The sequence below is a fragment of the Rhinatrema bivittatum genome, chromosome 14 (assembly GCF_901001135.1).
Source record: "Rhinatrema bivittatum chromosome 14, aRhiBiv1.1, whole genome shotgun sequence".
Lineage (NCBI taxonomy): Eukaryota > Metazoa > Chordata > Amphibia > Gymnophiona > Rhinatrematidae > Rhinatrema > Rhinatrema bivittatum.
The window spans coordinates 77524650-77537933 of NC_042628.1; the positions used below are offsets into that span (position 1 = coordinate 77524650).

The window sequence follows — 13284 nt, forward strand, 5'->3', positions numbered from 1 at the left end:
GCTGAAAAGAAAAGCAGTAGAGATCTATTGGGAATAAATGGATGGTATCTGCCTTGTTCTCTTCTGCTCCTCATCTTTCTCTCTCACTAAAGAGTTACGTGTAATGTCCAGGAAAATGTAACTATTCACCCTTCATGAAAAGCAACACTGATGATGCAGTGTGAGAAACAAAATCAATGGTGAAAATACATCAAATGAGATGTAGCTCTAGGTGTAGAAGGCAAAATCCTGTGTCTAAAAGGGGAATTGTGAATTTTGATGGATTTTCAGAAAAAGTAATACAACATCCTTGGGTGAGGCACTAAAACTTTGCTAAATTGGGGTAGAAAATAAAGGCAAAAAACATCTATTTCTTTCTAAATATTTCCCGGTGGGCCTGCAATTCAAATGTACATTTTTTTACTCTGTGAGGCCACCTTTCTTGCGGATTTGGGAGGGAAAGGAAGAGATTAATTGAACTGATTATTACTTGCACCAATTTTGTATTCTGAGTATGCCTGGTATATTTTTACAGATGGACCTATGGGACTGGAGTTCCTAACGACCTTCATGGCTAATCAAGATCCTAAAGTACCCGGGGATTTTAAGATATGGATTCAGTGCTTCCACTCGCCTACTTCTGTCACCATCTGGGTCAACAAATCTGACTTTAAGAAGAAAGTCACCATGAACAAATGGGAGACAGTGGCTATCTCTATACCGCAAGCCGCTGAGTTACATGGAACGGACATCTCCAAAAAGTCCATCATAGTTCAATCTGATAAGCCAATCACCGCGAACTCAGTAAACTCTAAATATCGCTCTGTTGAAAAGGCCATAATATATCCAGTACAGTATTCAGGCAAAGAATACTATATATCCACTCCGAGTGTAGAGAAAACATCATTTAAGTCAGAGTTTGCAATCATAACTAACTGTCCCAACATAGTTGATATCTACCTTACAGCTCCTGTGACTCACCGGAATAGAAGTTATCCTAAAGGGAGCAAGATGACTGTTTCCCTAGAAACCTATGACGTTCTACAGATGCAAAGCAGTGGTGACTTGTCCGGCACCAGAATTTTATGCCAGAAGCCTGTGACTGTAATGTGTGGTCACAGCTGTTTCAGCAAAAACAGTGGCTGTGACCTTGTCATTAAACAGGCGCAGCCTGCCTCCAGCTGGGGTACCGATTACATCGTCCCACCCAGACCTTTCCAGCAACTTTCTGATATAGTATCCATAGTTGCTAGCAAGAACACTCAGGTGAATTATGAAGTAGGGGATAAACAAGGAACTAAGAATTTGGTTCCCGGAGAGGTTTGGCAGATGGAACTGAAAGGTCCTGAGACTCTCGCTGTCCATGCCAGTCATGGAATTCAGTTATTCTTTTTATCTACAGGAGGAGTTGTGGAAGGAGAGGAGATTGATCCCTTCCTAGTGGATATTACTGACACTGCATCCTACTGTAACTCCTACATCATGTATGAGCAGGAATCAAATGACCTCAATTATGCGGTTATAATAGTCAATAGTTCAGCAACCTCTAAAATACTTTTTGATGGGCAAACGTTAAGCAACATCCAGTGGACACGCGTTGCAAGAACAGACTATTCTTTTGGACAACTTAAATTTGTCCGTGGATATGGCTTCCATACTCTACAGCATCCCACAGTTCCGTTTGCATTGCTGACAGCCAGCTTCTCAGAAAGATCTGGCAGTGGATCTCGTGGCCTTTGTACAGGCTGTAAGTAAGCTCTTCAGCATCTAAACATCTGCTACTTATTTGTAATGTGCTCAGCAATTCCTGCTATTAAAACTTTTTAAGGGCAGTGGTAAATAGACCTCCTGAAAAAAGAGACTTACTGAACCATGTCATTATTAGTATGATTTGCATTCACTGCAAGGAATCCCACCTAACTGTAAGCCGTGTACCAAGGCAGCATTAGATATCATATCTGTATATCAGCATGGGTAAATCGTAAAGTGAAAATATTTGGAGGCACAGAACATAGAGGAATGAAACATTGAAATGTACTAATTATAACTTTTGCACAGTACAAACCTATGTGTGGCATATTGTTTCATCAAAGGAGATGCATGCTTTTACATGAGAACATAAGACTTGCCATACTGTGTCAGACTAAGGGTCCATCAAGTCCAGTATACTGTTTCCAACAGTGGCCAATCCAGGTCGCAAGTACCTGGCAGGATCCCAAGGGGGAAATAGATTCCAAGCTGCTTATCCCAAGAATAAGCACCGGATATCTGCACCTCCGCCTTAATAACGGTTTAAGGACTTTTCCTCCAAGAACTTGTCCAAACCGTTTTTAATGCAAGTACACTAAGAGCTTTCACCACATCCTCTGGCAATGAATTCCAGAGCTTATGTGTTAAGTAAAAAAAATATTTTCTCTTATTAGTTTCAAATGTATGACATAGTAACTTCATTTTGTGTCCCCTAGTTCAAATAGTACTATAAATACTCTAAGTACTTTTTGAAGGCGTAAACAACTGATTAAGGTTTACTTGTTCCATTCCACTCATTATTTTATAAACCTCTCTCATATCTCCCCTCAGCCATCTCCTCTCCAAGCTAAAGAGTCCTAACCTCTTTAGCCTTTCTTCATAGGGGAAACGTTCCATCCCCTTTATCATCTTGGTCACCGTTCTCTGTACCTTTTCTAATTCTGCTATATCTTTTTTGAGATGTGGTGACCAGAACTGAACACAATACGCAAGATGAGGTCACATCATGAAACAATACAGAGGCATTATTATGGTCTCTGTTTTATTCTCCATTCTTGGATGCTGCTGCACACTGAGCAGAAGATTTCAATGTATTATCAACAATGACATTTAGATCCTTTCCTGAATGGTGACTTCTAATGTGGAACCTTGCATTGTTTAGTTACAATTTGGGTTACTCTCCCCTAAGTGCATCACTTTGCACTTGGCCACATTAAATTTCATTTGCCATTTGCATGCCCAGTCTCCCAGTTTTGCAAGGTCCTCTTGCAATTTGTCACAATGCTCTTGTGATTTAACAACTTTGAATAATTTTGTGTCATCTGAAAATTTGATCACCTTAGTTGTTGTTCCCATTTCCAGGTTATTTATGAATATATTACAAAGTAGTGGTCCCCGAACAGATCCCTGGGGCAGCCCACTGTTCATCTCTCTCCACTGGGAAATTTTACCATAACCCTCCTCTCTTTTTTCTATCTTTTAATCAGCTAGCAATTCACAATAGGATGCTGCCCCCATCCCATGACACTTTAGTTTCCTAAGAAGTCTCTCATGCATTCTGGAAATCCAGATACACTCTATCAGCTGGCTGACCTTTGTCCATCTTTAACAAAATTACACATGGCCCAATGTACTAATTATATTTCGCATAGAGACAAAATGGGAGAATAACTAGGAAATACATCCCATTATGTTTCCATGAAATGCATAATTGGGATTTATTAAATTGTTGTTCTGCCAGTTCCCTGAACACTTCTGAGATGGTAATAAATTGTACCAGTCACGGGATCTGACTAATTTATATAAGTTATGATCCCTGTAATGATGCTGCACATGGATCAATCACATGAAGAGTTTGAGAATTGCGCCTGATTTAAGATTTTGCTGCCTATTGGCAAATGGCTTGGGATGGGGCAGGGGAGAGTGGAATCCCATTGGATACTGGGGGCAGGGGTATCTTCCTCAGGGATCGGAGAGCAGTGGATTGGGAGGAAGGGGACTTCCAATCTTTGGGCACCTTCAGTATTTGGCAACATAGGCCTGTACCTAAATCTGGCCCTGTTTGACAAGTAGGATTGTTATCTTAATGGTGCCCAATGGATTCATACAGTACAGTAGGGACTTTTAAATGTTTTGCAGTAGGAATGCCACGATCCTTTCGTATTAATTCCCTCTCACTTGTCCTGTCTCTTTTTCAGTCAATGAGCTTCACTTAAAGCTGCTTCCGTGGTCTGTGTCAGAAATGCTTAAGCGTGAGTATTTGAGAGTGGTAATACTTCTGAAGCTCATAATACAGAATGTACTGCATTAAGAGTTATGTACCAAGCAGATGTGTTACCAGTGTTGGACACTTCCCCCTCAACAGCTCTCATCCTTCTAGTGGGATGGGTCCATTTAGTGGGCTACCTGGAGTCTGAGGCTGGCTTACTCTGAGGCAGTCTGTGGCTTTATACAGAACAGGCCAACCCTTGCTGATTAGACCCTTGTTTAAGGCCAACAAAATCACTTTTTATTCTGAGAACTCCAAATAGCAGGTGTGATTTTGTGTTTCTAATTCTGCTGCGATAAATTTCAGTAGGGACTTATGTGTGTAAATCTGATTTTAAAATTGCTGTAATTTATGCACGTATTTGTCAGCTAACTTATGTGGGATGTCACAGAATTACCCCCTTGTAGTTTTATCAGCAAAAACAAATATACTTTTTGCAAGTTTTACCTAATGCCTGCCTCTGTGTTAGCACTCCTTCAAGATAGATAGCAAGAGAAGGGGGGGGGGGGGACAGAGGAGAGCAGAGACATATAGGGAGAGAAGGGAGAGCGAGAAGAATGCAAATAGAAACATAAGAAGGCGGGGAGAGAGAAGAATAAAGACACAGGGAGGGTGAGAGAGAAGAGCAGAGATGCAGGGGGGAGAGAAAAGCAGAGATTGAGGGAGGGGTGAGGAATGACAAAGACACAAGGGGAGAGATATATAGAGAGGGAGAGGGCAGAGCAGAGACATACAGTGAGGAAGTGCAGAGACAGACAAGGATAAAAGGTCACGTATGTAAAATAAAAAATGTAATTTCCTGAACATACCCAGATCAGTCCAGACAAGTGGGTTTATGCATCCCTACCAGCAGATGGAGGCAGAGAACAAAACTTTGAGGCCCTGCTACATAACCGAGCATGCCCCTGGCTGGTGTTGCCTGTAGCTTCGGGTCCCCTGCTAGCCATGGGACTGGCTCACTCTTCGAGCCCCAAAGTTCCTTCCTGTCTGCCGACAGCACCCTCAGGGAAGTTTCCCCACTGGGGGGGGGGGGGTGCCTTATTCTTATTTCTTTGTATTTAGAGTAAGATTTGTTAAAAAAAAAAAAAAAAAAGAAAGAAAGAAAACAGGTTCAGGTTCTGTGTTGAGGAGCAGCCAGGAGAGTTGGCCAGCGGTACAGGACCACATCAGTCGGGGATTCAGGAGTGAGGAGTTGTAGTACCTGGCACTCTGGTGGGGGGGGGGGAGGGTGTTTACTGGGCTTGGAATGCTTTTCCTCTGGCGCAGGTTTATGTGGAGGATGTTAAGGGGGGAGTCTCTGAGCCTAGCATCCCTCAGTCCTTTCAGAGGGCCTTTCTGGGTTTTCTCCAGAATTTATCCTGATTATGAATGAGGCAGCCAAGTGGAGACCCAAGGAGCCCTCTGTGCGACCATTCAAGAGAGCTCGAGCGACCTTGAGAGTGCCCGCTCGGAGACTTGACGGGTGACGCGTGTCATGGGCCACTTTTCCTGATCAAGACCCTAGGGTCCTGGGGGACTCTGACGATCCGCTAGAGGCGGGGGCTGCCTCTCTGGCTACAGACCTGGGTTCTAACCCAGATTAGGACCATCCTCAAGAGAAAGGTGGCAAGGATGACCTGGACCTCCCAGAAGTGGCTGAAGTGGAAGGGGACAACCCCTGGGTGGTGTGCTTATTTAAGAAAGAGGAAATTTGGCCACTCATTTCTCAGATCTTGGAGGAATTATGGGTCAAACTGACTCTGGAGGAGTTGGATAACAAGGGTGTTAACCCTGTCCTGCATGGTTTGTGGGGCCCTCCTCTTGCCTTTCCCATTCCAAAGAAGATTGAGAAGCTTATTAGTCAGGAGTGGGACTCCCCAGAGGCAAGCTTGAAGGTTGGAAAGGCCATAGGGAAGCTGTATCCCTTGTTGGAGGAACACTTGGAGTGCCTTAAAATGCCTAAGGTCAATGCTGCGGTATCGGCTGTCATCAAGAAATCTACAATTTTGGTGGCGGACTTCAAGGATGTATAGGATTACAAGCTGTAGGTCCAATTGAAGCACATGTTTGAGGTCTCTTTGCTGAGCCTTCGGGCGGCGGTGTGCGCCAGCTTGATACAGCATGCTTATGTTGGATTCAGAGACCGCGTGGCCTATGTGGCAGATGCTTGGTATGATCTAGTATGTACTACGGCTAGGTCCAAGAAAACAGAGGTAGGCGATCTATGATAGCCGTCAGGAAAAACACAAGAATAGATGCCTGGAACTTTTTCAATGTTTATTAAACAGAGACGTATATTAAAAAACTTGCCCGACTCTGGCCAAGTTTCGCAGCTCACATAGTCGCTGCCTCAGGGGCTACAAGCAAACCAAACAACAATCAATATAAATAACAACCAATCAAAAAAAGTTTTTATAAAATCAACAACATCCTTAAGATCTCATAAATATTAAAAAGTCTTTAATAAAACCTTAAAAACCTTTTTAAATTTCACTAAGATCTAAGATATTGATTAAAATTAAAATTAACTTAAAATGATGACAAACTTAACATAAAACCAAACATACCAAAAAATAAATTATCTTAATATATAGCATCATAATCACTTAAAAAGCATAATTTATGTTGTCCTTTAAAAACAAAGAAAAGGAAAATGCTTTACCTTCAACACTTCACAGCTGCCAAATAGCATTCATTTGTAGGGATGTGAATCGTTTTTCAACGATTAAAATTATCGTCCGATAATGTTTATATCGTCTTAAATCGTTATAGAACACGATACAATAGAAATTCTAACGATTTATCGTTAAAAATCGTTAAATCGTGTTAGTGCGCACTAACTCGAGTTAGTGCGCACTAACTCCCCGTTAGTGCGCACTAACTCGATTTAGTGCGCACTAACTGAAAATGATACAAATAAACACTTTCCAGGTCACTGAAGGTCAGTTAGGAATGAATATGTGTTCCTATTGGCTGGCTGCCCTCTTATCTATTGATGTTACCAAGGTTACCACTGAGGTGATGGTTGGGGGGATGGGTAATGGAACTGGAAACTAACGAACACCAACAGAAAATGAAACAAAGTGTTCACACTTCCCTGGTCAGTAAAGGTCACTTAGGAATGAATATGTATGTATGTATTCCTATTGGCTGGCTGTGCTCTTATCTATTGATGTTACCAAGGCTAACACTGAGGTAATGGTTGGGGGGATGTGAAATGGAAACAGTTGGAAGCTTGACAAAAAAAGTAATGTAATGATCAGCACTCACGTGACTAGAACTTGTTTGTTTATTATTTTAGTTAGCAGGCACCTGAAATGCTAGTGCATGTTGAATTTGCCAATCACTGTGCATTTTAGAAAGGTGGTCCTGGCTGGAACTGTACACAGTTCAAATATATGTAATTGATTGTTGGTAAGTGTATTTTTTAAGTAGCCACACTGGCACAAGTATGTTTACTTTTCCTCCTACTTAACTCACTAGCTCAGCTTTGTAAGAAGGGCTTCTCTGCTTGTGTGTTGTTTTTGTTTGGTGTGAGGAGAGCAGAAACATCAGATCTTTATTCAATCTACTACAGTCATCTCTTACAGTGCCCTATCCCTATTAATACCAGGAGTGTTGTGATCTTCCTGCACACAGTGCCCTAACCCTGATACCAGTCTGAGACAGCTCCCTCCCTGCATTACTAGTGAGAGGCTGGCTTCACAGACAGGGGGGAGCTGCCTGACCCTCACTCCTGACTTCCCCCATGTCCCAGCTAGTGAATGGTGTGTGGGTGAGGGGGGAGGGGGAGGATGGTGAAGTCTGAGACAGCTCCCTCCCTGCATTACTAGTGAGAGGCTGGCTTCACAGACAGGGGGGAGCTGCCTGACCCTCACTCCTGACTTCCCCCATGTCCCAGCTAGTGAATGGTGTGTGGGTGAGGGGGGGGGGGAGGATGGTGAAGTCTGAGACAGCTCCCTCCCTGCATTACTAGTGAGAGGCTGGCTTCACAGACAGGGGGGAGCTGCCTGACCCTCACTCCTGACTTCCCCCATGTCCCAGCTAGTGAATGGTGTGTGGGTGAGGGGGGGGAGGATGGTGAAGTCTGAGACAGCTCCCTCCCTGCATTACTAGTGAGAGGCTGGCTTCACAGACAGGGGGGAGCTGCCTGACCCTCACTCCTGACTTCCCCCATGTCCCAGCTAGTGAATGGTGTGTGGGTGAGGGGGGGGGGGGGGAGGATGGTGAAGTCTGAGACAGCTCCCTCCCTGCATTACTAGTGAGAGGCTGGCTTCACAGACAGGGGGGAGCTGCCTGACCCTCACTCCTGACTTCCCCCATGTCCCAGCTAGTGAATGGTGTGTGGGTGAGGGGGGGGGGGGGAGGATGGTGAAGTCTGAGACAGCTCCCTCCCTGCATTACTAGTGAGAGGCTGGCTTCACAGACAGGGGGGAGCTGCCTGACCCTCACTCCTGACTTCCCCCATGTCCCAGCTAGTGAATGGTGAGTGGGTGAGGGGGGGGGGGAGGAGGATGGTGAAGTCTGAGACAGCTCCCTCCCTGCATTACTAGTGAGAGGCTGGCTTCACAGACAGGGGGGAGCTGCCTGACCCTCACTCCTGACTTCCCCCATGTCCCAGCTAGTGAATGGTGTGTGGGTGAGGGGGGGGGGGGGGAGGATGGTGAAGTCTGAGACAGCTCCCTCCCTGCATTACTAGTGAGAGGCTGGCTTCACAGACAGGGGGGAGCTGCCTGACCCTCACTCCTGACTTCCCCCATGTCCCAGCTAGTGAATGGTGTGTGGGTGGGTGGGGGGGGGGGAGGAGGATGGTGAAGTCTGAGACAGCTCCCTCCCTGCATTACTAGTGAGAGGCTGGCTTCATAGACAGGGGGGAGCTGCCTGACCCTCACTCCTGACTTCCCCCATGTCCCAGCTAGTGAATGGTGTGTGGGTGAGGGGGGGGGGGAGGATGGTGAAGTCTGAGACAGCTCCCTCCCTGCATTACTAGTGAGAGGCTGGCTTCACAGACAGGGGGGAGCTGCCTGACCCTCACTCCTGACTTCCCCCATGTCCCAGCTAGTGAATGGTGTGTGGGTGAGGGGGGGGGGGTGGATGGTGAAGTCTGAGACAGCTCCCTCCCTGCATTACTAGTGAGAGGCTGGCTTCACAGACAGGGGGGAGCTGCCTGACCCTCACTCCTGACTTCCCCCATGTCCCAGCTAGTGAATGGTGTGTGGGTGAGGGGGGGGGGAGGATGGTGAAGTCTGAGACAGCTCCCTCCCTGCATTACTAGTGAGAGGCTGGCTTCACAGACAGGGGGGAGCTGCCTGACCCTCACTCCTGACTTCCCCCATGTCCCAGCTAGTGAATGGTGTGTGGGTGAGGGGGGGGGGGAGGATGGTGAAGTCTGAGACAGCTCCCTCCCTGCATTACTAGTGAGAGGCTGGCTTCACAGACAGGGGGGAGCTGCCTGACCCTCACTCCTGACTTCCCCCATGTCCCAGCTAGTGAATGGTGTGTGGGTGAGGGGGGGGGAGGAGGATGGTGAAGTCTGAGACAGCTCCCTCCCTGCATTACTAGTGAGAGGCTGGCTTCATAGACAGGGGGGAGCTGCCTGACCCTCACTCAAGCAGAGAAGCCCTTCTTACAAAGCTGAGCTAGTGAGTTAAGTAGGAGGAAAAGTAAACATACTGGTGCCAGTGTGGCTACTTAAAAAATACACTTACCAACAATCAATTACATATATTTGAACTGTGTACAGTTCCAGCCAGGACCACCTTTCTAAAATGCACAGTGTTTGGCAAATTCAACATGCACTAGCATTTCAGGTGCCTGCTAACAAAAATAATAAACAAAGAAGTTCTAGTCACGTGAGTGCTGATCATCACATGTCAAGCTTCCAACTGTTTCCATTTCACATCCCCCCAACCATTACCTCAGTGGTAACCTTGGTAACATCAATAGATAAGAGCACAGCCAGCCAATAGGAATACATACATACATATTCATTCCTAAGTGACCTTTACTGACCTGGGAAGTGTGAACACTTTGTTTCATTTTCTGTTGGTGTTCATGAGTTTACAGTTCCATTTCCCATCCCCCCAACCATCACCTCAGTGGTAACCTTGGTAACATCAATAGATAAGAGGGCAGCCAGCCAATAGGAACACATATTCATTCCTAACTGACCTTCAGTGACCTGGAAAGTGTCTATTTGTATCATTTTGAGTTAGTGCGCACTAATCGGAAAAAACGATTTTTAACGATTTTTCAATGAAATAATCGTGCCAAACACGATTTTCTTCTCCTGCCACATGATTTCTATCGTTAAGACGATATGGAAAACGATTCACATCCCTATTCATTTGTGCAAAATCTTCCAACATGCAACCATTAATTATCAGCAGTGCATTGAAACACTGAAATATATATATAAAAGACAGCTTAAGAAATCTCTAATTGAATACTAGTATAATTCTGTTACAAATGAACAAGTGGCAAAAAATGAATATTAACATGACAAATTAATTAAAACAATGTTGTATCAAAATTCAATTTACAATATAGACATACCCATACTTAATAAAACCTGTAGCATTGTATTATTTAAAGAAGTTGGTAGCTTGAAAAATCTCTCATTAAATACTAGTTACAAGTCAACAAGTGGCAAAAAATGAATCTAACATAACACATTAATTGAATGATGTTTTTCTAAATTCAGAGACCAATTTTATAATATAGGCTTAACCATATTTTATAAAATCTTAAAAGGGGCAGTACATCACTATTCGCTAAAAACACAAATATTTTTTAAAAAACGCCAATTTTTTAACCAAACGCCAATTTTTTAAAAACGCAGATCTTTAACCCACATCGCCTTAACTATAAAAATGCCCATTAAAACCATATAGTGGTCTTAAGTAGATTCTATATTACACTATCTTTTCTCTTAAATAAAAAATGAATATGTGAAATACACTGGTCATAATTAGAAAGCTAGACCGAAGCAACATCGATAAATTTACTATCTCTGAAACATTGCTGAAAAAATCGTGGGAGACAAATAACAAAAAAGCTCAATCCAAGATGATTAAACAAATTGCTAAAAAGTTTACCTCTCGCACTGACGTGCAGCATGTAGTCTCTACTTAAGACCACTATATGGTTTTAATGGGCGTTTTTATAGTTAAGGCGATGTGGGTTAAAGATCTGCGTTTTTTAAAAATGTGCGTTTGGTTAAAAAATTGGCGTTTTTTAAAAAATATTTGTGTTTTTAGCGAATAGTGATGTACTGCCCCTTTTAAGATTTTATAAAATATGGTTAAGCCTATATTATAAATTGGTCTCTGAATTTAGAAAAACATCATTCAATTAATGTGTTATGTTGGATTCATTTTTTGCCACTTGTTGACTTGTAACTAGTATTTAATGAGAGATTTTTCAAGCTACCAACTTCTATAAATAATACAATGCTACAGGTTTTATTAAGTATGGGAATGTCTATATTGTAAATTGAATTTTGATACAACATTGTTTTAATTAATTTGTCATGTTAATATTCATTTTTTGCCACTTGTTCATTTGTAACAGAATTATACTAGTATTCAATTAGAGATTTCTTAAGCTGTCTTTTATATATATATTTCAGTGTTTCAATGCACTGCTGATAATTAATGGTTGCATGTTGGAAGATTTTGCACAAATGAATGCTATTTGGCAGCTGTGAAGTGTTGAAGGTAAAGCATTTTCCTTTTCTTTGTTGTTAAAGGACAACATAAATTATGCTTTTTAAGTGATTATGATGCTATATATTAAGATAATTTATTTTTTGGTATGTTTGGTTTTATGTTAAGTTTGTCATCATTTTAAGTTAATTTTAATTTTAATCAATATCTTAGATCTTAGTGAAATTTAAAAAGGTTTTTAAGGTTTTATTAAATACTTTTTAATATTTATGAGATCTTAAGGATGTTGTTGATTTTATAAAAAAATTTTTTGATTGGTTGTTATTTATATTGATTGTTGTTTGGTTTGCTTGTAGCCCCTGAGGCAGCGGCTATGTGAGCTGCGAAACTCGGCCAGAGTCGGGCAAGTTTTTTAATATACGTCTCTGTTTAATAAACATTGAAAAAGTTCCAGGCATCTATTCTTGTGTTTTTCCGTACTACGGCTAGGAGCATGGATTTAGTGACGGCGGCTCTTCGCCTCTTGTGGCTGCGTAATTGGTTGACGGATATGTGGTCTAAGACTCAGTTATGTAACCTCTCGTTTAAAGGCACGCTGCTCTTTAGAGAGGACCTCGACCAGCTCATAAAATCTCTGGGTGAAACCAAGGACAATAAGCTCCTGGAGGATAAGCAGGTCATTAGGAGGAATTTTCCCTCTCGCTCTTGTTTTTGGGAGTCACAGAAGTTTCAGACCAGTAGAAGTGCTTCCACTGTGGGCCCGAAATTGTCATCAAGTTGCCAGCGGACCTTTTGGGGCCTCGGCCGTTCCGCTAGAGGCGACTCCGGTCAGCGCTCTAGAGCTAGCAGCCGGCCCAATGAATCCAGGGGCACCTACTCCTCATTGGTTCTAGTCGGGGGCAGGTTGTCTCAGTTTTATGGGGAGTGGGGCAAGATCACCTTCAATCGGTGGGTACTGGAGGTAATAAGGGATGGTTACACCTTAGAGGTTTCTCACTTACTCAACGATGCCTTTCTGGAGTCGCACTGTTCTTCTCAATACAAGCGTGATGCAGTAGAAGAAACTCTATGCAGACTGATAAGCCTGGAAGCCATCCTCCCGGTTCCCCTGGATGAGCAGGGGCAGGGAAGGTATTCCATCTTCTTTGTGGTACTAAAGAAGGAGGGCACTTTCCGGCCTATCCTGGATTTGCAGAAAGTGAACTTGAGCTTACAAGTGTCACGCTTACAGATGGAGGCCCTGCGTATGGTGATCACGGCTGTCCAAAAAGGAGAGTTTCTGGCATCCTTGGACCTCACCGAGGCTTATCTTCTTATTCCTATCTGAAAGGAGCATCAAAGATTCCTGCGATTCAAGGTGCTTGGATGCCATTTCCAATTTCAAGCTCTTCCCTTCGGTCTGGCTACCACTCCTCGTACTTTCACGAAGGTGATGGTGGTGGTGGTGGTGGTGGCTGGCTGATGGGAGAGGGTGTTGGTTCACCCCTATGTAGACAACTGGTTCAATTAGGTGAAGTCGGAGGAGGATTGCGCTCATTCCGTGCTGAGGGTGAGGCAACTCCTGAGCTCCCTGGGCTGGGTTATCAATGTGGCAAAAAGCCACCTGGTGCCCACTCAATCTCTGGAGTACTTGGGGGAGCT

General features: G+C 43.6%; 1 protein-coding gene across 1 annotated transcript in view; it reads left to right on the forward strand.

Annotated features, from left to right (window-relative positions):
• Nucleotides 1–13284, forward strand: part of LOC115075937 (IgGFc-binding protein-like) — a 400171-nt gene that overhangs the window by 236260 nt on the left and 150627 nt on the right. The window contains exons 38-39 of the mRNA XM_029576916.1: nucleotides 515–1726; nucleotides 3927–3980. Coding sequence (XP_029432776.1) covers nucleotides 515–1726; nucleotides 3927–3980 — 1266 coding nt within the window. The remainder of the gene's footprint in view (nucleotides 1–514; nucleotides 1727–3926; nucleotides 3981–13284) is intronic.